This window comes from Acanthochromis polyacanthus, chromosome 5, assembly GCF_021347895.1.
Source record: "Acanthochromis polyacanthus isolate Apoly-LR-REF ecotype Palm Island chromosome 5, KAUST_Apoly_ChrSc, whole genome shotgun sequence".
Classification (NCBI taxonomy): domain Eukaryota; kingdom Metazoa; phylum Chordata; class Actinopteri; family Pomacentridae; genus Acanthochromis; species Acanthochromis polyacanthus.
This window is the reverse complement of record NC_067117.1, coordinates 20,345,864-20,371,947: the sequence shown is the minus strand read 5'-3', so window position 1 is coordinate 20,371,947 and position 26,084 is coordinate 20,345,864. Positions and strand designations below refer to the sequence as shown.

Below are 26,084 nucleotides of genomic sequence, written 5' to 3'. Positions count from 1 at the left end.
TTTTGTATTTGTTTGTGTGGTAAAAATCTGACACAGGTTGTAGCAGTTCATACTATAAGGCCGCATATATGAACATGTCATCCATGCACAGTGAGTTTGTCTCGTCATTGAAGCGTTTCGCTCCATAAATTTGGCACTTCAGTTTATTTTAAGTCATTTTTCATGCAACGCTGCGGCCTGGGGGAGCACAGACACTCTGCACTGGAAATAATGGCCCTGCTCTGCGTGACCTTGCACTTTTGGTGTAAAAGCTACGTGTCACTTGTTCATATCTGCTCGGGGAGGGATGTCTTTTCTGATAACTCCACTAGGAGTCACCAAAATCAGGACGGCTCGAGGTGATCTGGGTGAACTCCATGTGTGCAAGTTCTATCTGAGTCTGCATGAATATATAACATCAGTGTGAGCAAAATAAAACAACAATCACAAACGCTTTAGAATAATTTATTAGGATTTTCAAATTGAAATTGTCAGAAAAAAAACAAACAAGGAAAGCATTGCTGTAAAGCTTGGCGGGGGACAGCTCAAATCTTTAACTTTAACCGAGCTCACGTGGAGCTACCAGCTCCACTCGAAGCGTTGGCCCTTTTCTTTACATCAACACAACAAAATACATCATTAAAATCAATATACAAGGGGAACAAGATCTCAAAACAGAAAAATATAGATTCTTTTTTTTCTGAAAATAAGTCTTAATGCCGCAGAATTATCCACTTGTCGCCTGCCATTACCAATAATAGTACTATTTTCATTTGTAAGGTAAAAAATAACTTATTGCTTTATTGTAAGTTAAAAAGTTACAGTGTTGGTGTCCAGCAGTAGTTTTTTTTTTTTTTTATCATGTCCCAGCCTGTCTGACAGAGGAACTACTGGCTGGATCAGGAAGTTTTCTGCTGTGCTGAACATCAAACAGGCTGCAGCAAGAAGGCTTGAACAAACAGGCTACTTGTTTTTGCAAATGTTGAATTTGTTCCAGCTTCTTGACTTTTCCTGCCAGCCAGTGTCGTCTTGTACTGAGGTCCTGTATCAGAGTCGACTGAGAGCGAGACCCTGTTCCATTTCTGGTTCCCTGCCCAAAACCCTGTCTGTTCACCACTACACGGAGCAGCAACTATATATAAACAATAATATGTTGGTTCCAGAGGAGCGCAAATTTATTAAAAACTAAATATGAAATGGGAGAGAGTCAGTGGAGAAGAGCAGATGAACCAAAGTGGAACAGGGTGACCTTTTTTTTTTTTTTGTTCAGTACCAAAGAAAAAAAGGCAATCAAAATGCTCCTTCGATGCCAAAAGTAGTTCCATATTACACCTTGATGTATGCGCACAAACACTCACTCACACACACTCAGACACAATCACATGCACCTTCAATAGTGATAAAAGGACAGAACATGATCGTGAGTTTCTACAACTGCTTCTCTGAGAATGTCCTTCATTTGTTTTCACGGCGGAGAACACCGCATAAAAGAAACTTTTTTAAAAAAGAAAACAATAAACAAACAAAAAAACATTAAGAAGTGAATTGCGCAAAAAATATATATAATATTTTCAAAAAAGAGGAAGTCAAGTCAAACCCCCCCCAGATCCCATGAACCCCTGATTTCTCCTGTTTAAGGTTGTTATTCATCCATAGTCTGTCATGTTTATCTGAAATTCATGAAGATGCAAGGGGACAAATCTGCTTTTTCAAGATGAAAAGCAAACGAGGGGATGACTTTGTAACAAAAACGGTTAATTAACTGAACAAATATGCCAGACAAACTCCCGGAAGTTTATTTGTCAGCCGCTACCGTCGATGGCGCTGCGCTGAAGTGACGCTAGAGTGGACTGGCCCACAGTGTACACATATACCATATGCATACTGATAAAAGTAGTGAGATGACCGCAGATAGTAGTAAATGACATCCAGTCAGCTGTTAACCCTTTTCCAAACCAACCAATGACATGCCAGCCGGTTCAGTAACCCATCCACCCCCCTAGACCCCACCCCCACCCCACGTCTATGTACAATATCTTACAGGAAGACATAAAAACATTGCTTTAAAACCAATTACAGAATAAAATACCTTACAGATTATCATTATTATGTCAATATTAATAACAATATTACAAAGGTTTTGTTTTTAAAGACTACCAAAATATACATTTTAGGTTTTTTTTCCATGTTTCCGTGACACTTGAGTTAAAAAAGGACTTTGTTGGATTTGTTCTTCCTTTGTTAAAAATGGTTTTCAGACAAAGACCCATCTCGCACGGCTTTTTCTCTTTCTGTTCACATCAGTAACAGCGTTGAAGGATTTCGTGATAAAATGACATATCAGATTGAAATAAAATAATAATTAATAAAAAAACCTCAAAATAGTTCTCTGTGTCTTTGTCAAAGGTGACAAGTGTTTCCTCAGAGATTTTTTTTGCAGTTTTTCTTTTCTCAGCTTCAAAAGAAAAAAAAAGGAAAAACAGATAACTGAGGGGGGAATCTAGTTCTTACACTACATGAGGACAAAAGAGGAGAAACCGGGACGTTATGTTGAAGTGAGATTAGTACAGCAAAACAAGAGTTCTGGATTTAAAAAGATATTCAGTCGGTGGGTGAGCCACATGGAGCCAGGAGAGCCTGGTAGAGCCTGTGGCCAGCCAATCAGGTTGTGCCATCAATGGGCAGCCAGCATTGTGATTGGCTCATCAGCAGAGGAGAAACCCTCCCATCTTCTGTGACCTGAGTCTTCTCAGTGGTAGCCATTAGTGAACGCAGTAGCAATCAGAGGACCCTGAGGAGACATAAACAAGAATGAATACACGTTTCATTGGCTCTGTCAGTGAGTGCGTTCTTGCATGTACTAAAGTGTGTGTGTGGGAGACAGAGGGGGTCTGCGACCTACCCCGAGACCATGGCCGAACCCTGTGCTGGGGGCTGGGCTCGCGGCACTGATGTAGCTGCTGACTCCTGAGTCCTGATTGGCTGCAGCATACAGGTCAGCCATTGGTCCAGGGCTGCTCGTGCCCAGGAAGCCAGCTGTGCGTGAAGGGGTGGAGCCTGAAAGGCAGGAGAGGACGAGTCAGGCTGCAACACCGGAGGGCTGCGCACACACACACACACACACACACACACACACACACATCTAAAAATATTCTTTTATTTGTCCAAGCAGGCCATTGTGCACACATTCAATCTGAGGCAGGCGTACAAATATACAAAAATGCAGCCACTCTGTGTCTCACTATGCCACACACACACACACACACACACACACACACACACACACACACACACACACACACACACACACACACACACACACACACACACACACACGTACCTCTAACTACTGCTGCTGCAGCTGCTGCCATTGGTCCATATGCAGTCAGGGGAATGGCTGTGGATTACACAGCAAATCAAATTATTGCACAAACAAGTCATTGTGGCTCACTGTCGTATCACATCATAAGTAATAATCTACAGCTCGGTGTGGTTGAATTGGCATCTGCTCACACATCTGTCACATCATTTAAATCCAACTAGCAGAGTGAGCAACACTGAAACAGCAACTGAACCGGTGATATAGCATCCAAAAGCATCTGGCTTCAGGTTCATTAAATAAGAAAATAATGCTTGTAATAAGGACAAGGAGGACAACGCTTCCATGTAAAGATGCGAGGACAACTCCGAGCCACTAGATGTCAGTGTACAGGCAGAGCTGCTTGTAGATCAGGGACCAGATGCACTAAATATCCAAAGGCTAAAGGTTTCTCTGAACTGGCTGAATCAGGATCCACTTTGAAAGAAAATGCAAGTTTTCAGTCTAAGTGTGATTCACAAAGCATTTCTGCACAAAAACAGGTCCTCTTAAGCCTAAGAGATGCTAGACTGAGTGGACTGAGAAGAGACAAAGACCAGCTCACAGGCAGCAACAGCCAGCATCAGAATAATGTCATTTTTAAATCAAGTTTTGATGGCAGGTGAGTTTCTGTACAAAATATTCCTCAAACCAAAAACACCCCTTTATATTCATGTTGGTTTGTTATTCAGTTTACTATATATAAAATAATTAAATATAGAGATTTCCAGTAAGGACTGCATATAACATTACCCCAGTAAGAAATGAAGATGTGCTGTGACAAAAAATGTATTCAGTATTTTTTTAATAATTTGCTTTTACTTTTAAATTCAAATTCAATCACTGTCAATACGACTGAATTAACCTTGACTTCTACTGTATTTTATTTTCAATGTAATAACCCCTTACTTTCTCTTGGCTTAGGTTTTCTCAGGGCTATGAGTGGTTCTTATGTGGAAAGTCATGCAGGAGGATTCTTAATGTAAATTTCTGAATACCACCCCCAGATTCAAAGACAGAAATCTTCTTTTGAAGATAAAAGTTCACTTGTAGAGACAGAGGATCTAACACTTTTCTAGAGATTTGTTTTCACAACGGCTGAAAAGAGCATTTGACTGGAATAATTGCCTAAAACTAGCATATTTTCATCTAAGTGAAATAGTTTATTGAACCACAAATGCTAATTGGTGAACACTGGAGCTACTTGTGGGTGGATTTTATCACCTTGGAGTCGAGTCAGGCTTGCAGTTTTCCCCTATTTTCAGTACTTACGTATTAAGGTGAGGGAACTGACAGAAAAGACAATTTCTTTAAACCGAAGCCTCATACAAAATGAAGCCAAACTGATCCTTGGACAGTGTAGCTTTTTCTTGACAGAACTAAAACGATCCTGGGTTATTTAGCAGCTTAGAAATCAAATACAGACTGTTTAATTTGGCTTTCTGCTGTGGAATAGCTTTGTTTTTCTCTCTGGGCCCTTGGAGGAATGAGGAGCCACTGACCTGTCAGCTCAGGGGGGTGGGATGATGTCAGGAGGGGGGTCCTCTCTAAATGGAATTCTAGAAACAGAGAAGGATGAGAGAGAGCGCTTTGTAAATACAGTCACCAGCCAGACTACAAAGACACACAAACACACAGACGGAGACAACGCCAACGTGGATGCACAAGCACAGAAAATCAAAAAAGAAAAAAAGAAAAAAAACTACAGCGAGGACGAGGCAGGAAGGTGGGAGCAAAGGAAGAGGAGGGGCAAAACAGCCAAATGAATGGGGCTTACATAAGCAGATCAAATAAACAGAAGAATATCAAAAGAAAAACCACAAATCAAAGGTAAAACATCAGCCGGTCATATCTGAGACAGAATTGAGGGTTTGAAAGAACAGATAGGAACATTTAAATCACACATGAATCCACAAGCAGCCACTATTAACCATGAATGTTTGTGTGTCCATGAGGGTGAAACAGAGCCGTCTACGTGGCTGCTGTTGTTCATACATGTTTCATGTCCTCTGCACCCACAGTTGAACCAGCTACATGCCACAGCCTGTATCATTTAGCCTCTCTTCTGTCCCCGCCTGTAGACCTATAGTGGGTTAATTGTGTATTAGGTTTACACAGTCTTACCTGGAAACTGGTAAGTGTATCCGGGCGCAATGCCAGAGTAACTGCGGCTGGTGTAGGTAGTAGTTTGAAAACCTGGGTAGCCTGTTAGAAAGAGAGAAAAAAATCAGTTTAGTTGACTTGGCTGAGCTTATGAAAAGCATGAAGACAAACTTATAGACTCAGAGGAGACTCATATAATAATAAAAGTAATGCAAATACACACAGACAGATCTAGACATGTGATCTATGCAGGTTTATTTTTGGAACTACTTGTTATCAGTAAAAAAAAAAAAAAACAATAAAAAAAAAGAACAAACAATGACAACCATTGTTATGTTTCAAGTATTTTAGGTGATTTCCTTGTTTTGCTGCTCCGTCTCTCATCCTGGGCTCATTTTCACCAGCTGCTAAATATTTGAACTTTACAGTAAAGCTCCAGGTCACTGAGTTACTATTTTATCATAACATACAAGTTAATCTCTGTATTTCTTTAACAATTAGAGGACCGGATCGTACAAGTGTTCGACTGTTTCTGCGATCCTTTTACCTCCTGCACATAAAGCAACAAGTACATGCAGTTATATGTGGTATGCACAAAAATGGGAGACTCTACTTTGTCATAATATTGCACCATAAGCTTGGAGTGTCTGGGTCATATAACCACCAGAGTCTGCAGTGTGAAATGAGCTGTCGGTCCACTCTCTGTGTCTCAAGCTTGTTTATAGTCTTTCAAAACACTGTGACATGTGACATATACTTTGCTGCACAGAGAATTCAGGATTGTGGGCCCAAATTGAAAGCATTTTGGTTTGTACATTTTGGGCGTCCACAATACTCTTCGGGCCATACAAAATCTTTTTCTGGCATAAGGTATAATATAGTAAAATGTTCATTGAATTACATTCTAGAGTGTGGCACAATCTCACGTGGCCACTAGAGGGAGCCAAACAACCACCAAACATGTAGCCCTCAGTTGGTTTTCTCAATGAGAATCTTTTCAAACACTGTTTCACTCCAGTATGTAGAGCCCTTCAGGCTGTGACCTCTAAATATTAGATGCCTCACAGAGAATAATATCAGCTTAACAAGGGAGATAAGCTTAGTCCAAGTCACTACTGTGTTTGTCACATTTTGACCCTCTGTATCCTGAGTAGTCTCTGGATGTTTTCTGCTCCTTTGACGTTTAAAAGTCACTCTGGGCTAATTTTTCACTGCAATATAAAGTTCTGCACCCCTATGGACACAGCACAACCATGCCAAAAATAAAAGTTGGATTTTTTCAATTAATATTTTACAAAAACTGAAAAAAACCTAGAATTGTCATGAATACAATAAGTGCCCTAAGGTGTATTTATTAATGCAGTAAAGATGTTGGCTCTGCATATACATATTAACTATCTGGATTTTTGTCTTTTATCATGGCTGCATAAGCACAGCCTGCAGTTCAAACTAGTTCCACCAAAAATCTTTAACTTTTGGTCACATGACTGTTGGGTCTAGCTTCACAGTTTCATGACAAGCACAGATGTTTTTTCTTTTTATCTGGTAAGTGATATATTTATGACAACGTGTTGAATGAAAATAAGAACAAAGTCATATTGCTTTTTTTGATTTAAGCTTAGATTTGGGCAGTTTTCCACATGCAAAGACACTTCACAGATAAGTAACTGATAAATGCCTTTCAAGCCGAATGAAAGGTTCAGTATTATGTCATTTATCGTGCTTTTCCCCACCTGTTATACAACTAAAAACACTCCTATTTAAATGTAGGTTTCAGGGTACTATTACTAATACTATCTCCTAATCAAGCTATGGCAGATAAGTTGCAAGTTAGGTCCAAACACTTTGGTAACACCTGAATGTCAACATACGGCTAATTTATATGTCTGCTTTCTGTATTTAAATTCGGAGCTTACCTAACATGCCGATGCCCAGCATGAAGGCGTCCATCCCATAAGGCATCACTCTGGAGCGGCCTCTGGCTGAGCCGGTCGGCGTCATCACCTCCTTGGGTTGAGCTTTCTTACACTCAACCTACAGCAAAGCAAACCGGTGTTCAGCAAAAATCTGCTTCATAAAAGCAGTCAGAACTAAATGCACTTCAAACAAATCCTCATATCACTGAGTAAATAATGCTCACATCCGTACCATTTTATTGTTGATCTCATGGAAGTGGATCTCACACACTTTCTCCACCACATCTTCATTTTCAAAGGTAACAAATCCAAAACCTGGAAAAGACCAGAACAAACTCTTAAAGAAATGCTTCAGTGGCTGATTCATCTGTATTTTTCACAGCCTGTTGTGTCTAGTATCGACTCTACATGCATAGATTCCAACAGCTGACCATGTGGAGTATCTGACATACTGTTAAAAGCTCTGTACCTGCTCTGGATTTCATACAGTAAGACAATCACACCATCATATCTTGCAGGGAAGGATGAGAATGTCGGGCCTGATTACATGACAGAAGACAAGTGGTCGCTTCAGCCTCGTCCTCTGCCTTCATCATCATCACAGAGAGCCGAGAGATGAAGCCTCGCATGGCTTGCTTGTCAATCAGGTGCTAACATGGTGGAGGAAAGAGAACGAGGCGCGGTCCACCAAAAACTGAGCCCACTTTATCGTGACCAATTTCTCAAACACCCCCACACCCTTCTCCCTTTCTCTTCCCTTGTCTTGTGAAGTTAGATCCTTTCCTTTAACCCTCCTGACTCTGAATCACGACCCCTCAGCGGGCGCTGCCCTCCCAGCCCACACAGAGGACAGAGATAAATGAAACAGGGGAAGCGAGCAGACGAAAGACAAAAGAATGTGATTTGAGAGAAATTCTGCCTTCTTTATGGAGGTTCACCTAATGACTCTATCACGCTGTTTCTCCTCTCATTTACGAGGACGCGTTTCGAGATGTCCCACTTAGTATGTCAACACATATTAACATAATGTGTGTGTGAATATGAGTGCAGCGCTGTGTTCGTACCTCTGTGTCTGTTGGTTGTTTTGTCAAACATAAGCATGGCATCATCGACCTGTGAGAACAAAGCAAAGAATAGATGAGCTTCGACATATTAGCACGCACACACATACACACATCATTACACAGCATGGGGTGCCATTGTCCCTCTTTAGCATTGGAGTAAGAGGGGAAAACAGATGGAGAGGGTGGAGGGGAGAGAGGGAGGGCTGACAGGTGACAAAGGAGAAAAGAAAAAGAAAGAATGAAAGGGTGAGAAAGGAAGAGAGCGATGGGGAAATCAGGGAAAAAGAGGGAGGTAAAGAGAGGGAGGGAGGGGGCTGTATAAAAATAAAATGACATACAATCTATCAATGTGAGAAAAGAAGTGAATGTTCCTCGTTCATGAGGTGCTGGAGGAAATTCTTTCAAATTCTGCGCTCTGTCTTGCCTGAGTTCTCACAAACTCTGTCCCGCTCTCGCTCTCTCTCTCTTTTTTCTTTCATTCGTTCACCCTCGCCCTCTTTCTTTCCCTCTCTGCAAAGTTTACTATTCCCATGGAGACCCTGTAAAGAATTTCAATTAGAAGAGATTGCCCCCCTCCTCAACTCAATTCAATGAATAGGATGGAGAGAAAAGGGAGAAAAAGAGAGGGAGAGAAAGCATGTGAGAGAAAAAGAAGGAAAAGGGGGAAACGGGGGACAGATCATGGAATGATAAAAACAAAATCAATAGTGGGTAAAGTTTGGATGAAGGCTGGAAAACGTGTTTGTGAACATTCTTGGATTATAGAGCGGAGAACAACGTGAGCTGGGGTCTTTGTCAAAACGCTCTCCTTTTATTCTCCTTCTCCCTCCACTTTCCTTTTTGCACTCACTCCACTGCCCTATTCATATTCCACCTCCTCCTCCCTCACTTGTCCTTCACTGGCAGAAAAGTTAGCAGCTTCTGCTCGAGCTCTGACGGCACGAGGGGAAGCCGAGGCCTGGGATCAGTGTGGAAATCAAACTTTTCTGTCTTTACACAAAACGCGATTCCCCAAGAATCTTCACATCGCTGCTCTCCTACATCACACGAGGACACATGGGGAGTATGACTCCATGGCTATTTTCATGAGCCGGTAAGCACTGAAACTCAAACCAGTGTAACATGAGTGTCAGAAGCCTCTGGATGGTCAGGCCATCTGATTTCTAACACTTATCGCAGATGAAAAGCCCACATGCTTCGTCTTCTAGCCTGAGATTAAGTCTGTGCAAGTGTTTGTACCACGAGAAATGGCAAATACAGGGAGGATCAAGGCTGCCTCTACAAGATTCCTGCCTCCTGTAACTCTCACCCAGCATATAGCATTGACACACAATCAGACCCCCCCCCCTTTCTGTCCTTCATTCAGTTTTTATTCCGTCCCTCCCCTCCTCTCCTCTCCCCCCTTACATCTTCCACCCTTCCGGTCGTCCAAACTCAATGACACAGCAGAGAGCCCAGGGAACAGGACAGTAAGTAGACAGCTGCAAGCCAACATGTTATCATAAGAGTAGAGTTACACGCACAGCTAGCCCTCCTGTTAGCATTAGCGGCATCTATTCTGGAAGAGATGACCGACGGTTAACGCTGCAGGAGATTTTGGAGCTGCTCTGCTGCTCTCATTGCAAATTTCTGAAGCAAAGGGGGACGAAGGGGGGGAATCATACGGTGTACAGTCGTGCTAATAGGGTTTAATCAATTGTCTACCATGAGAATACATTGATGTGCAAGCAGTTCTGTCACGTGTGTGTGTGCTTATGCCGTGGTCGCACACCAGCCCCTTGCCCTTGCCAAAACCAATAACGAGACGATCTCACGATGTCCACTGCCCAGGGTGCTGTAAGACAATCTGATTGGATAGCTGTGGGGGTCTGAGACTGGCTTAGCAGTGGCTCAGTCGCTAACTACTCAGCATGCAAGCAGAGAGTAAAGAAAAGTTAAGGTCATATTCTCCAGTTCTGACATTCTCAGATGCACCGAAGCAAGGGTCAACTGAGATCCAGCTTTCGGAGCACAGCATTAAAAATATCCAGTTCTTAGTGAAGCGTACAGCTATTGTCTGAAGAACAAGTGTTTGCTGACAAGTCCATTACACTTTTTTGCGAGATTATGAAAGGTGGCATTCACATTTTTTCCCTGCTGTCTCCTCACATCTCCCTCTTTCATTCTGGCTCCCTCTCTCTCCGGCCATCTCTCTCTAAACAGGCCAGCAGACAAAGTGTTCAGTCAAGCCTTCTAATCGCCAGCTCACATGGGTGAGTGGAGTCCCAACTTTTCCCGTCTGCCCTGTCCATGCTGCATTTTTCATCTTATCCACTACTTCGTTTGCTTAGAGCTCTAAAAAAAAGACCTAAAAAGGGAGAATATAAATCCTAGTTTTTCATGTAAGGTACTTTAAGGAACGCAGTACAGGGAGGCAGGATAAACAGGCATGAAACCAGGGATTTCCTCTGGACTAAACATAATTTACTGTAAGGCTGAAATGCCTGAAATGCTAATTATCAAATTATCTACCTCCATGCCCGACTTACAGTTTAAAACACATTTCTGTGATGCACACAGGTTCTATATTCAGCCTCGGCCGAAATGAAGGGGAGTGTTGTCCACTCCGCCAGGTTGAAGGGGATTAGGAGACCTTCACCTCAGGATTCAGACTTATTTCATACAAACATGGCTACTGCAGCCTTATTGGCCTATGGACATTTAGCAAAAGGAGCTCAGATTTGTTCAGTTAGGAAACCACACATAAACACATGCCTCTGACTCCTCGTGTTGGTCCTAACACCTGACGTGTCAACCCAGCAGCCATTCCAGTCCAGCTTAATGAAGTTTGCGTAGGTGCGCTTTCAGAAGCGGACTCCAAAAAAATAAACTTCAGCACATATCAAAGAGTTGCATAAAATGCATAGTGCATTCTGTGTTTTCCCTGCAAGGCGGGGCCACAGTATGAAAATAAACAGGACACTGAGTCCTGCTCCATCCAAACCTGCACCTTGTAACCAGGCTCAGATAATAAACAAGAAATACCTCCCGCTCAGCAGGAATGCACTGTGGGATTGCCGCTATCCATGATACAGCTTTGGTCTCACGTGTCCAAACAGTCCAAATATTCCCTCATCCTGCGGAGGGAGTGTTGTCTTAGATATGAGTGTCTGTAATCACCAGGGAGAACTGATTCGGCACAGAGCTGCAAACAGCCATTTTGGAAAGCTCAGTCAGGAAACATGACACATGTCACAACATCCACCTGAATGAGTGTGATGGTCACACACGTAATTCCCGGCCTACCAGGATCCGCAACTCCGAATTAAGAGACGTTATCTAAATTTGAACCAGCACCTAAAATACAGTAATACCCTGAGCATGAGTCAGAGGCCAACTGAGAGAAAATTCAGCCAGACAGGAGGCAGAAGGAGCTTCGTGCTGTTAATTTCTTCCAAGCCATTAGGCCTACATCCTGAAGCAATGCTCATTTACTGACCGTCCTGCTCACCAAACGGCAGCAGAACCGCACACTTAATGTTTGTGACAACTGGATCGCTGGCTGTGAGTCTTGCTATCTGTCTGTCTGTCGGGATGTGGACAAATGTATGCAGGCTCGCCTCCCTCTGCAGCCGCCGCGATGCCACTGTCACACTTTCATGCGCACACACACACACACACACACACCCGTCTTTCCATTCATGCAAATGCACACTTCTCACACATTTTTTTAAAGGAAACAAAAAAAACAACACTGGATTATACTGGGACAATGGGCGAAGGCAGGTCACCACGGCAACAAGCAGAGAGGGACTGGAGCAGGGTGTGTGCACGAGATGGGAGGGTGTCTGAAGTACTGATTTTGGGTGAGGTGGGGGGCTATTACAGGAGCAGCTGTTGCATTTGATTAGTTAATACTGAAGAGCCTGAGCTCGACTCAAACACACTCGGAAAACCCCCAAAGTGTAGTTAGCCGAAAAGTAACCCGACATGTCCTGCATTACTTTCATACATTTAGCGCTCCTTCCATTTTTCTTTCCATGTAACGGTCACATTTGCTGCTCACCATCTCAACATTCCTCCTTTTCTCTGCCCTTCAACCTTTTCTGAGTTCCCCCTCCTCTCTCTCTATGGGGGGTTGCTTCTTCCCTTTCAGTCCCCTGCCATCTCCCTCTTCTCTTCCCCTCCTGCTTTTTTTTCCTTCCTCCCTCTCCCCCGGCCACTCATCTGTCTCCACAGCATGTGTTTGCCTTTCACCAAATTTCATTCAAAGGGAGCTGAGCAGGACCAAATGCAGGAGCCGAAGACACTAAAATGTGATCAGAAAAGAGCAAAATAGCAAACAAAGGGGGAAAACTAACAAACTAAGTAAGAGTGTCGCCAACAGAGCAGAACCAGATTTTTTTTTTCTTTTTTCATTTAGCTTTCTCTCTTTCACTTTCAGCGTTCTCTGAAATGACGTCTTTTTTTGTGGTGTCTTGACTCATAAGGGGAAAGGAGTAAAAACAAGAGGCGAGAAGCAAGCAACATGTTTTAAAGAGAAGCTGAAAGGTGTCATAAGGACCAACTGATGAAAAATAATCTATCAAAAGGTATACAGTTCATTAGAGCAGTTATTTCCTACCAGAGGTACTTGGACCCCAGGGTGTACTTCACAAGGTACACGGAAAGATTGCAGGCTCTACTCGAGCTAGTAATTTTAATTACTTGGCCTGGTCCACATATTGAGTCAGCTTTAACACCTGAACATCACAAGTCGCCACTGAGAGTCTGAAAACTAGTTAGTGAGTGGACAAAGGAGCCAAGAGTTAATGTAGTGTAAACAGCTAAAATGGAAATGTTGAAGAATTCTGCTTAAAGTAATTGACAGCAGTAAACACTTGAAACAGCTTTAAATTAAATTGTAAAAAATCAAAACTGTTTAGACTGACATGTCTAATGTATAAAGAGCTGAAATTATCATTTAAACCCAAAGGAAAAGCAGTATGCAACTAAATACTGTCAGTTCAATGCTGGGAAAAACATCATCACATCCATTTTTTATATCCAGGTTAAAATCAGTGCAAATGTCCACATGTGTAAGATTATGTGTGGCGTCTGTGCAGGGTACACCGGGCTCAGACAGGGAAAAGCAGTGCATTAGACAATCTGAAAGACAGCAGCTTTTCACTGCGGTGGCTCCAGTGTGATGGCTACAAACAGATAGCAGGTTTGTGTACAGTTTACCTTTCCAAACTGGTCGAAGTATTGCTTCACATCTTCGATGGTGGTATTGACTGACAGTCCTCCGACAAAGATCTTCTTTGTTCTGGTCACCAGCTAGCAGCACAGAAAAAGAAGAAGAAGGAGGCATCATTTATCACTAATAACATTAGGTAGGGGGGTAGATGCCTGTGATAAAGAGACTTTGTGCTGGTTGGTATTTATCTAATCTCAAAGGTTCCTGAAAGCTCTTGTGGGCATTAAAGCTATTTCAGTTTAAGACCTCTGAGTGTGTGTTACTGTGTGTGTACAGGTTAGTAACATGTGTGTGGCTTCATTTATGTGTGAGTTGAATGAATGGATATATATGCGTCTGTGTGTGTGTGTGTGTGTGTGTGTGTGTGTGTGTGTGTGTGTGTGTGTGTGTGTGTGTGTGTGTTTGTGTGTGTGTGTGTGTGTGTGTGTGTGTGTGTGTGTGTGTGTGTGTGTGTGTGTGTGCGTGTAGGGGGCAGTTCAGGGGTCAGGGAACAGGGAATAGGGTTACGGTGTCAGGCTAGACAAGTGGATTGCAGCTCCTGCGCAGTCACGTGTCCAACTCTAATCCCAGCCAACCAGGGCCCGATGATTAGGGGTGACACATGACATCATCACTGCTCCTCCTTGCTGTTAACTCCTTCAGGGTGCACTCACCTTCGGCTGAGCCCGGCGGGGAAACGCCACCTTTGGGTCGATCTGTAGGGAAGACAAGGGTTGGGATGAGTTTTAAAACATAGCAAACGCTCTGATGTGAATTTGAGTAGATGTTTTTTTAAATCAATATTAAGAAAAGCATTGAAGTGATAACCTAGTATACTTGATTGGCCATAAAGGCATTATTTGTACAACAAATACATACATTTACAATGAATTGTATGCTATATAGCTGACCAAAGGTCATGTACAGACTGCATAGTGTCTACAAGTTATTTATGTTTAGAGACAATGCAACTCCATAGAGGTCAATCTGTGGTACAACTCCAATAACAGAACTCCAAATACTTAATTCGGTATATGTGGAGTACATAGATTTGTACATAAAGTGCTCTTAACATCAGTCACAGACAAAGAACATATGAAATCCACTGGGCTTAACTATGTTTTAATTTCAGGGCCTGTGACAACACAAACATGAGTAATCCAGACTCAAACATGTCATTTGCGCTAAGATTTTAGTTCTGAGGCTAAAAAGGGGTGAAACAGTAAACTAATATTTCTCGTGTCTCTTCTGGGAGGAAGCCTGTTAGGCAGCACCCACCATTAAAATGCATCCACCCAGCTTATGTTTCTTTGGGAAAAGACACCAAATCTCTACCTGCTCCGGATATGTTGTTCGGTAGCTGATCCCACGCTTGTGTAAAGTCAATATCCCTCTGGGTATCAATGAATTATCACACTGTTAACTAACCCGAATTAGTTACAACACAGAGCCTCTAAGTCTGAACCCATCTGAAGGACTACCAGTCCAGAAATAGAACGTATGCTAATCCGCGAATATGTATAGTAGACCCTTGTTTATGCAAGCCCCCAAAAATCCAAACACACAGGCCAAACAAACAGGCAAAAGGAACAAAATACACAGCCAGACATGAATACGTACTTTCTCCGAATTGTGTGCTGAGACACAACTAAATGCATCTTAGCCACAAACTAGACAGCGCAGGGCAGTCTGGAATCCAAAATGAGCATTTAATATTCTGAATACATTTCAGATGGATACATTTTTTTCTAAATCTCACAAATCCTGACAACCACCATTTTGGATTAGCTAGATTTGACTGTATCCATATTTCTCCCCACTGGAATGTCTCAGCAGTGGTCAAGGTTACAGATAAAATTAGAAGTAAATGAGCTTTGAATGAGCTGGCCTTTAATAATGCTAAATATGCAAAGCCTGGCCTGGCATTTTAAATTTGTGTGGAATCTCATGTTATTCTCACTCAAGCCAGCAAGAGAGATGATTTTAGGTCACAGGACCTTGTAGTGTATTATGGTCTTAGAGTTCCATCTTTGTTCTAATAATTAGATGTGTGAAGCAAAACCCCTTGTGCCTCACACCGCCGCTATCAGAGGTATTGAATTGATATTGGCAAATAAAAAAGAGCCTATCGAACAGGCAAGAAATAATTACTTATAATGTGAACAGTACACACGATATAAGGCAGGCTGTTCATTCCGTATTCAAACAATCCTTTCATCTCTTCCCTGCGATATAGCCTACGAGGACCTTTAAGTGCCTCAGATTTACCGGGGCTTCGAGAGCGCAACGCTGTGTAACTAAGATGCAGCTGCAGCGTCCTTGGAAGGGATTGCAGAAGGACTTTGCACCTTGAAGTGGGACGCAAAGATGAGAAGAGTCATGTCACCTCCAGCTGGTCTAAGCACAAAGACAAAGGTGACAAGGACACGCAAAGCCACCAGCGACCATCGGCAACAGCAGTACAACAACAGAGTGCACTCACAAACAATGACAACACAGCGTTTCTTACAGGGTCTCTGCTTAGTGGACCAAATGCAACATTATCGATGTGTGATTACGGCGACTTTATGTAACAACTACACACACAGTATGATCTTTTGGCCTGCCCAGGATTTTAGAAGAACAGAAAACAATAGAGGCCACAAATACTGCAAATAACAAGTGCTGATGTATCCATTTTTCTCACTGTCTCACTGTTTACTATAACCAATATAGTACAAGTAAGAGTCCACTTGTGCTACTGAAAAATCATTTTATGGAAAAAATATGACAAGCAAACAATATCTATAACACAACACAATAAGAAAATCAAACAACTACAAGAGGCAGAACTGAACCTAATTATTCAATGTTGTGTGGGGTTATATTTTCCTGTAAATATATATTTTTCTAATTACACATTAAGGGTCGACTAATGTGCTTTTTAAAGGCTGATCCAAGGAGACTGATGACCAATATTTTGGACCAATTTACATTTGCAGTAAAAATGAAAATCTTGGTGCCAAGATTTAAAATGACAAACTTTTCAGTAAAAAAAAATGTTCAAATGCTTGTTTTTTCATGTTTTAATTCATTTTCAGAGAAGCTGTCCCCGTTTGTGCTTCAGTGTTGATTAGCTACTATTCGTGACTACACATGGAGAGGGGCGGCGCCATTATAGCCAGAGTGGTGCATTTTTGAAATAATTTATGGGGAATTTGTTGAAAAATAACACTACCCATAATAGGAAAAATGCTAAAAATTGTCTCAGATAATCAGTCAACCCATATCATACACAGTAATCCTGGTGTAGACTGACTGCGAAATGTAGGCAGCATGTCCATGTGCTTCTTCTGACCTCACAGTGCTGAGAGCTAAGAGCCTCTCCTGTTCTGGTCGGCCCACCTGCCTTAAACTGTTTTAACACAAACTAGAGGACAGGAGCTGCCTCGAGGCCATTATGTGGCAGCGACACAGACCACGGGCTGACAATGACAGCAGTCAGAAACCACCTCATATCTGACAGAACACTGCAGTCACATAACGAGTACCACAGAATAAAGAAAGAAAGAAAAAAAAAAAGCTACACGCAAATGTCGAACAGCCTTTTCATTAAATTAGGAGCATGAGGAGATTTTGAAAATCAATTTCCTGTCAATATGTCTTTGTAAGATCAGTTTCTTCCTCTGGAGCTGCTTGGAAACACAGTCGTTCTCATGTGAGCAGATCGTTATGTGTCTTTTCTCTCTCTTTTTTTTTTTTGACTTTATCCAGTTAATTAAATCCCTGGCAAATCAAGATATGGCATTCCATCGATGCAGCAACCTTGTTAATACAACACAATGCAATCAGAGACATGGAAAACACACACCATGATATAAAGGTTGACAAATGTAACACGTGTAGTGGCATTTTGTCACATTGCCCACCCAGACTTCACATTTTGACAAAGTACCAATGTTTCATAGCTTTCAAATCATCATGAGCTCTTGTAAAACAGCCTAAAAAGACTGAAGGTTACCAGCTAGACTAGGTTAGGCCTAATGCAAAATCTGTAGTAGTGCTACTACGGCTACAGTCATGCCATGCTGTTAAAAAATCATTCCACTCCAGTGAAATAACAGTATCTAACATGTAATTTCTACATCTGACTGTGCTCGGAAGGAGGCAATAATAAATGAAAAATAAAGCATCTATCAGACTGGCAGATTAGCCTCAAGGAAGACAGATAGGCCACAAAGCAAAAAGTAAAATGACTTAGCCAGGTCACAGTTTGCAACACTCAGAAATAGCTCTTCAGAGGCTTGACATTTGAGAAGAGGCTCGGCCATGGAACAGGCCCAATCAGACCGGTGTGAAAATGCAACCGCTCATGAAAAATGTTAAAAAACCTTTCTAGGAAGAGGAAAAAAAAGTTGCTCTCCGCTGACTGCCAGGGAAGAGTTATAACTGAGTGTTTGTGAAATGGTCTGACTAACATCCTGCTTCATGACATCCAACCTCCGCTTCCATCTAAGCAGCATAGTGACAGCAGAGCCTACAATATGATTTTAGTGGTTTAGCTTTTAAGACTATACGCTAATCTACGACTAAATAGTCACCTCACGTGGCGCAGCGCATCCACCATTGTTACAAACTGGAAAACAAAAAAAAAATTATGAAAATAAATAAATGAGAATGTCAAATCAATAGATGGATAGATGGAGAGCAGAAAGAGAGAGAGGGAGAGAGAAGAGGTGAAAGAGAGAAAGCACAGGGAGAAAGAAAAGGCATTCATTTGGAAAACAGGCAGCCCATGAGAAAGTGGGCCTGTCCAGTGTAGCGGTGCAGTGGGGCCGTCCCAGCAGGCAGCCCCTCTGATTTCATTAATTAACAGGACAAAGACTACAAAACAGATGGGCCCGTAGAGGAACTAGAGCTCCTGTGCTACCCCCACAGGCACACATACATTTACACACACTCACGAGCACTCACATAATGTAGCACACATGTAACACCGACACAAGTGACATATATATGCAATTAAAAGAAACACAGACGTCAACTCTTCCATATATAAATATTAAGGCTCCTCTTCATATGTAGACACATTCAGGCTCTGACACACTGGCTGACCTGCCAAGACATTCTTGCAGCGAAATGGCAAACGCCCACACTGTTAAAAAGACGCCACAGGCAACCCCATTATGGTGCTATAATCAATATAAGCTAAACAAAAAGCCATAAACACAAGAGGAGACAAAAGGAGCTGGCATGTCAATACATGCACACACACACACAGAGAGACACAGTGAGAGACTTAGTTTGGGCTCAGGCCAGCAGGGTCAATCTGCACAGCTCAACAATGGCACAGTAATTAGTTAACGAAGCTCACTAATGAGGACCTCCAACCCAACCCCATCTCTAACCCTCCATGAGCACCCGACCAGAGGTAGTGGGGGTGATGGGTGGTGGGGTTGCACAAATGTAGCATGAGCGAGAGCGTCCACCTCCAGAGCAGGTCCGAGCTTTATCCCCGGATCTGAAGCCACGCATGGACCTCGGAAGCCCAATCCAGTTTGTTTCCTTCAATCCGATTAGCTGCTTTTCAGATCCATACTAATTACAGCACAGGAGCCGGGCCTCCCTCTCTCTCTCTCTCTCTCTCTCTCTCCCATTCTCCACCTTCTCCACCCCCCCTCACCAGTTTTGTCCACGTCAGCATTAACAGCTAATCTTCCAGTCAGGAGCGAGGAGCCACAGCTAGCATCTAAACTCTCCAGGAGCCAGGTGTCGGACCAGTAGCCACTGCAGACTGTGGTGCCGATGATCCACAGAGGCTGTTGCTAACATATGCTAGAGCTGCTATATTAGCACCTTGCTGACGACCGCTGCTGGACCTTCATTGACAGTTGTGCCAAAAGCAGCAATTACCACTTACTGTAACACACTCTGGAGAAGGGCAGTCTGGTTTATTCACTGCAACATGAAAGGAAAATAAAGAATCATCTGTACCATCAATATTTTCCTTTCTATGAAAAATTGGCTCCCCTTTAGGTTGCTAGTTTCACATTACACTTAGATTTCCAGAGGTTACTTTAGGACAGTAACCTTTAAAGAAATAACAATGCTTTATTAGCACACATTATTGATACATCATCATCGAATACATAATTCATAAGCACAGCCAACCTCACTATGAATATGGCTAAAGAAATAATAATAAAGCGCACAACAATGCATCACCACAAAATAATAACACCATAATCTAAAATCACTCCGTGCTTAAGCCGAGGGAAGGCAGAAGCAGCCGTCTTTCAGAGAATATCTCGTCTCGTCTTTTCTTCTTCCCGTAACTGGTTCCAGTAAAGCATTTCTCCGAGAAAACAAATACCAGTTGTGCCCTTCTTCTCTGTCCAGAGAAATACAGCAGCACACCACTGCCCCGAGGCCATACTCTGCCCCAACAGGAAATCTAACCTCCAACCAAAACAACAACCTCAACAGACCTCGGTCTGAAAACAAAAGATAACCTCCCATTTGTTGTGCTTAGATTTTTTAGCAACACAGGTACTGACGATTATAATGCTGAACTGATATTCGGGCTTGCAACTCGTCTTCTCCAGGGGGCAGATAAAACAACGCCGGATGTAACAGGACTGTAAATGTTTAATACCACGTGTAACCAGTGCTATGGACCTTGCACCAGTTAATGTAGTTTACTTCTTACAAAGCTCCTGTTGCTCTGTTTCATGGTGCTCTGTGTCTTTTTCCTGCTTAATGGCTCCTCTTTTCTCACAAACCAAATACAGAAATGTCAGAGCATCGAATATACTTCCTCGTTCCAGAGAAGAATATCTTTATCATGCTGATTAAACAATAGTATGAAAGACAGCCCCAGGTGTGATACACAAACATGGTCCATGGAAAATATAGATAAGAACAAATACAGAAAAGTGACTGTATTTAGAAGTATTTATGAAAACAGTGGCTTTCTAGCTACACCACATTTATCCATTTTTCATCAATTACAGCTTATATAGCATTTCAAGAATTAGGCCACAAGCGAGAAGAAATACTAAAGTTATTACAGTTTAGCCTTGGCGAAAATGGCATTTCCAAGCAGACAAATTTTAAAACAGAAAAATCTGGGGCCTTATTTCCAAAACGGAACGACAAAATGGCAACCATACCCGCCGTTTAAAACGCCTGGATGGATAAATGGTACCATGGCGTGCTTACCCCCGCAGACTGCTGCCACAACAACCAAAGCTGCATTTGAGTCATTAACATTATTATTGTTTAGCCTTATGCTGTATTTTGGTTTATAATAGGGAAACGCCTCAACCCACCAGTGGCCTGCCAAGCTGAGCTTCCAAAAGCGTCCAAACCAGTGTTCACATCACACACACACTCACACACACACACACACACACACACATATACACAGGGTCTGGCTCTTATAGACTCCGGCTGTACCTAGTTTTAAGAGGTAATATTACTCACTGGGTTACACTTTCGAGTTGCTTAGAAGCTACTTCCAAGCAACCCGAATAAAAAAATGACAGTAGGAGACACTCATTTTGAACTAAACCGTGTTTGTTTCAAATATTTATAATGACTTCCTAATTGTACAATCATCACATCTAAGCAGATGATACAATCTTGCACACACGTAGAGCATAAATGTCATGACCTGACATTATCTGTGTGTGTTTTTGTGTGTCAGAGCTCTGCTACCCGGGCAAGCCTAGTGTCTTAAGTTAATGCAAAATAGCTGAGAAGTTGTTATGGAGACATAAATCCCATTGGGCTGTGCAGTTACAGCACCGTCTCCTGAGGCTGGCGTCACCCCCGGCAACAGGCTTGCTCCAACAACTAACCAGCTCTACCTTTTCTCCACCCCTGGGCTTCTGCTGCCTGTCTGTGCCACCGATTTTTACTCTCAAATGATCCTATTGTGTGTGTGTGTGTGTGTGTGTGTGTGTGTGTGTGTGTGGTTAGGAAGGACCACAAGCTGACGAAGACACACCCAGTCACCCATTCCTGCAACCGATCTACATGACCATGACAGCAACATTCACACCTTCATAGATATTCAAATCCAAGTCAGCAGCATCTCTGAGTCTCACCAAACAAACCATCAAAAGGTTCACGCACATTTTTAACGTCACTGGTAGAATTAACTACAAACACGCAGCCTGGCTTCTGTGACTTGTCCTATTTACCCACATTTGAATGTTCATGTGTCAGTAGTGTAGGAGGGGAAATTACACAGGAGTCCTCAATCAGAGCAGCTTTTTAAACTCTACAAACCTCAAGAGTTTACAGCAACATTTCATTTCATCTCATCTTGACCTCACAGACTTCCCCCTGCATCAGTTTGAGATCCTCAAACTCTGAAAGCTGCCACTTACACACAAAAAATGGGTGCTGTTGCTTTCTATGAGAAGAAAAAAAACTTCTCTCTGCTGTGCGTAAAAACCTGTGAGGGTTTTGCACAGGGTCTCCTACCCCATTCAGGTCCCCAGGTAACCATGGCAATGAAGACCAAGAAAGAACGCTTTCATGTTGGCGCCCTGAACCGGGATTTAGAGGGGGAAATGAGCAGAGAGGAGGAGGAGGAGGGGGCAGCTCCTAAACGCACTCCTCAACTTTACAAGCCATACGGTGGGAGGCAAAATGCACCGAAGGGGAAGTTAAAAAAAAAACATGCAACACAGACTCGAAATAGGAAAAGTTACCCAAATCCAGCTCTCCAAAAAAAAAAAAAAAACACAACTCACCGTTTTGGAATCCAGCTCGTGTCTGTTTTGCGCCAAAACCTTCTCCACGCCAGCTTGTTCCGCGTATGTTACAAAGCCGAACCCCCTGTAAAATGACGAGGGTAAAAAAACATGACCAGAGAACATGAGAAATCAGAACGCAAACTCAAACTCGCTCATGGAGGAGCATGAGGTAGCTGCTATCCGGTGATAGGACGGCGGTGCGCACACGCCTCCTTCTTACCTCGACCGCTTGGTAACGGGATCCCGCATCACCATGCACTCCTTCACCTCGCCAAATTTACAGAAGTACTCCTTCAAGCCCTCTGGGGAGGTGAGAAGAGAGGGAGAATTGGGGGTTAAACGGGTAAAGGGGTGAGGGAGAGGTGTCCTACAGGCCCCGGCGAGGAGGTGAGGATGGCCGGAGAGAGACAATGGGGGCGGGTGGACCACGTTGTGTTTGCGTCCCTCCGGTCCTTCAGAGATTGTACTACGGCTGCCTATCTGGCCATTCAGCATAACAGCCCATTAGGCCCTGCGGACCACAAACAAAGCTACACTTGGTGACGATGGCTGTTTTGACACAGCAGCAGCAGCCGGATAATAATAACAAGAATAAACTGTATCCACGCGTCTGTCTGCGCTCCTAAAATAAATGAATGGATCGAGCGCAGCGCAGCGCAACATTAAGGAAAACATCAACTTCTACTTTAATCGATCACTTTTTAAAAAAAAAATATCTTCCTCGCTTATTAACAGCGAGGGGAAAGAAAAAAGGGGTTGCATGTGCACTATTTCCAGTGTTAATCTCCAAATCCTAAGAGCGTGATCCGTGAATGAATAGGAGGCTTTGATTTAAAGTGTGCTTTTTCTGTTTTTTGCTTAACTTCGGGTAACAACGAGGGGTTATTTATGAGGACACATGCATGCAGGGGAGTAAATGCATCCAGACTTATTAAAGTAGCGTGCGGGACAGCTCACCTTGTGTTGTCTGCCAACTCAGACCCCCGATGAACATTTTGCTGAATGAGAGAATGGAAGGAGAAGAAAAAACAAAACAAAAAAAATACGCGTCATTCAAGCACAACAAAAGGGCAAACATTCAAAAGAGACATGGAGAGAGAGGGAGAGAGAAGAGGAGGGAGATCTGGAGGATTTATGTTGCATTATGAGCATCAATAAAGTAAAAGAAGAAAAGCATCGGCCATGTTGCGAAGTCACCAATCGGGCCAGTCGGGCCGTTATAATCCCCTAGAGGAGGGAGGAAGAAGAAAAATAAAAGGAGAGGATTTTCCAGATGATGCGAGGAAGAAGTTGCAATGTGGTGGCCCTTGCGGATGGGGAGAGAAAGAAATAAATAAAAGCGAGGGATAAATAAACAAATAAGAAGAGGAGGTTGGGGGAGGAGGGGGGGGGTTGGTGTTGGAGATGAGGTGGTGGTGAGGAAGGGGGGAGGACAGGCGGAAAAAAGCAGCGGTGCGTCTGAGTCTCCTCCGCTGAGTGGATCCATCCCACACATACATACATACAGACACACAGACACACAGACACACACACACACACACACACACACACACACACACACACGCACAGACAGAGAGAGAGGGAGCACATTACGCACAACACAACACAACACACGGCAGCGTGCTCGTCTTTTGTCTCGGCGCGGCTCCGCTCCCGCACTGAACTCCAAACTAAAGTCCAAGGTGAACTCAAACCGGGCCGAGAGGCGACACGGAGGAGAGAGAGAGGAGAGAGGGGAAAGGCAGAGAGAGAGGGACACAGAAAGAGAGAGAGAGCGAGAGAGAAAGAGAGGAGAGAGCCGAGCCGGACCGAGGCTGTTACCAGGGGTCGTGGGGGGAGTTGTCCGTGCCGGAGGACAGGCTGCTCTGGCTCCCTTCCGTATCCATTCCGCTCTCCGCTCTGGTATATTCCCGCACTGTGAAGGCGAGGAGAGGCAGCGAGGCTCCACTGCTGCTGCTGCTGCTGCTGCTCCAGACTCAGGGGCGGGCAAGCACGATGGGAGGGAGGGAGGCGGGGTGAGGGAGGGTGAGGAAGAGGTGGTGGTGGAGGGGGGGAGGCAGCAGAGGTGGGGGTGGGGTGGTTCGGAATTAAAAAAAAATAGAGGAGGGGTGAGCGAGGAAGCAGACAAATGCATGTACGCGCAAAGAGAGAGAGAGAGAGAGACTCCGCCTCTTACCTCGTTTTTCCTGTAGCCTCCCCCAGCCTCGGACCTCCCTCCCTCCCTCGCTCCCTCCCCTCCTGCACATTGCCTGCCTTTATTCATGCTGCCACTGGCTCTCTCTCTCTCTCTCTCTCTCTCTCTCTCTCTCTCTCTCTCTCTCTCTCTCTCTCTCTCTCTCTCTCTCTCTCTCTCTCTGTAGTGTTTCCCCGCCGTTCTTGTCATTGGCTGATCACAACAGCATGGCCCATTAAAGCATACTGAATGATTTGGAAGTCCACAGTAGGCACACTCTATGTTAAGAATATGTTTCCATAAAAAGAGGTGGGGGAGAATTAGAAGACATGCAGGATTAAAAAAAAAATCCATCACACATGCACAAGTTTTTGAATTATTTCCCTAGACCTTGCCCCCTCATTGGTAGTCCTTCCACTTGAAATGTATGAGCCGGTTTTGGACCAGAGGACGACATGAAGGAAAACGATGTCATCCTGTAGTGCCATGTTCGGCCTCAGGTGAAATGAGGCGTCTGTAACCAGAATCCCAACTCTGTGTGAGGCAGCTAGCTGGCTGGCTGGCTGTGAAGTCACTCTGGTGTTTTCAGATTGCACATGTCAGTGAAATTCTGTTTTCTGCCTTAGTTATTGTGTTATTTGATCTGTCAGTGATGTGAGTCATGCTTTGATCTAACCGTGTTGTGATCACACGTGATGTCACTTAAACTTAAAGGCCCACGATATACAACGTAATTAGGCCTGACGCCCTCTCAGACGTCTTCTCTGACCTCACAGATCTGAACTGTGACATCATCTGTGTGGTCGCATGCCACGCCAATCTTTGCGCGACATCACGCATTTGCCTTTTGGCAGGGTTGCTTAGCAACAGGGGCGACTTAGGCCCAGTCCGCAGGGAGTCAAAAGCCAACTGAGGACCCCCGAAAACAGCCACTGCTCATCCGATCTACATCAAACTCTACACTGCACTTCTTCACAGAGATACACCTGCCATGTTTGAAGTAGATTAGATGTACAGCTTGTGAGATATGAGAAGACAGACACACGGAGACAGACATATTCCTTCCTCTATTAATGACATGATCTGATGTAATGTGATTTGATCTTATATCTGATGTGATCTGAGTCATCGCTGATCTAATACGATGTAATATGATATTATATGGTGTGGTTTTGTGGTTCTACATGTGAAGGAAGTCTTTGAAAACATCATGCAACAACTCTTTGAGTTCCTCTCATCCAACCCTCAGCCCACCTGTTCCTCCTGCACAACATCAAGCCTGATTCATCACATCCAAAGCAGCTGTGATCACCATTTCATATCCCTCATCCAATCACAGTTCAAACCTGATCTTACCCAGTCACCCTTCTCTCTCCTCCCCATGTGACAGGCCGTCCTAACCAGCTAAGTGGCAGATTAGCAGCATTACCTCTAAGTCAGCCATTCTCTTGGCGAGCCTGGTCAGCTGAGCAGCTTCATCACATACTTTATAGCTGCTTCTGACAAAAAAATGAAACAAGTGAACCACAAACAAAGTTGTGTGAAAT

At 43.5% G+C, this 26,084-nt stretch overlaps 1 protein-coding gene across 2 annotated transcripts; it reads right to left on the bottom strand.

The window, feature by feature from the left end:
• Positions 1 to 428: 428 nt before the first annotated feature.
• LOC110955488 (RNA-binding protein Musashi homolog 1) lies at positions 429 to 24,364 on the bottom strand. 2 transcript variants are annotated; one of them, XM_022200506.2, is made up of 14 exons: positions 24,186 to 24,364; positions 23,322 to 23,362; positions 22,585 to 22,666; positions 22,362 to 22,446; positions 14,292 to 14,333; positions 13,626 to 13,718; positions 8,421 to 8,469; positions 7,589 to 7,671; positions 7,357 to 7,474; positions 5,462 to 5,542; positions 4,840 to 4,896; positions 3,320 to 3,376; positions 2,882 to 3,036; positions 429 to 2,770 (listed from the first exon to the last, which is right to left on the bottom strand). In XM_022200506.2, exons 1-14 carry the CDS (start codon positions 24,248 to 24,250, stop codon positions 2,729 to 2,731), a joined length of 1,050 nt encoding a protein of 349 aa, XP_022056198.1. In that variant the 5' UTR covers positions 24,251 to 24,364; the 3' UTR covers positions 429 to 2,728. The 2 variants fall into 2 exon arrangements, with proteins under 2 accessions (XP_022056198.1, XP_051804821.1); XM_051948861.1 differs by lacking the exon at positions 24,186 to 24,364 and adding an exon at positions 23,962 to 24,121.
• Between the last annotated feature and the right edge of the window lie 1,720 nt (positions 24,365 to 26,084).

Bases quoted from the DNA above. Each gene is read 5' to 3' on its own strand.
- LOC110955488 (XM_022200506.2), bottom strand. From the start codon at position 24,250: ATGGATACGGAAGGGAGCCAGAGCAGCCTGTCCTCCGGCACGGACAAC. The intron at 14,334-22,361 runs GTGAGTTGTGTT...TCTTCCCTACAG, and splicing joins ACGAGCTGGATTCCAAAACG to ATCGACCCAAAGGTGGCGTT. The intron at 13,719-14,291 runs GTGAGTGCACCC...CTGTGCTGCTAG, and splicing joins CCCGCCGGGCTCAGCCGAAG to CTGGTGACCAGAACAAAGAA.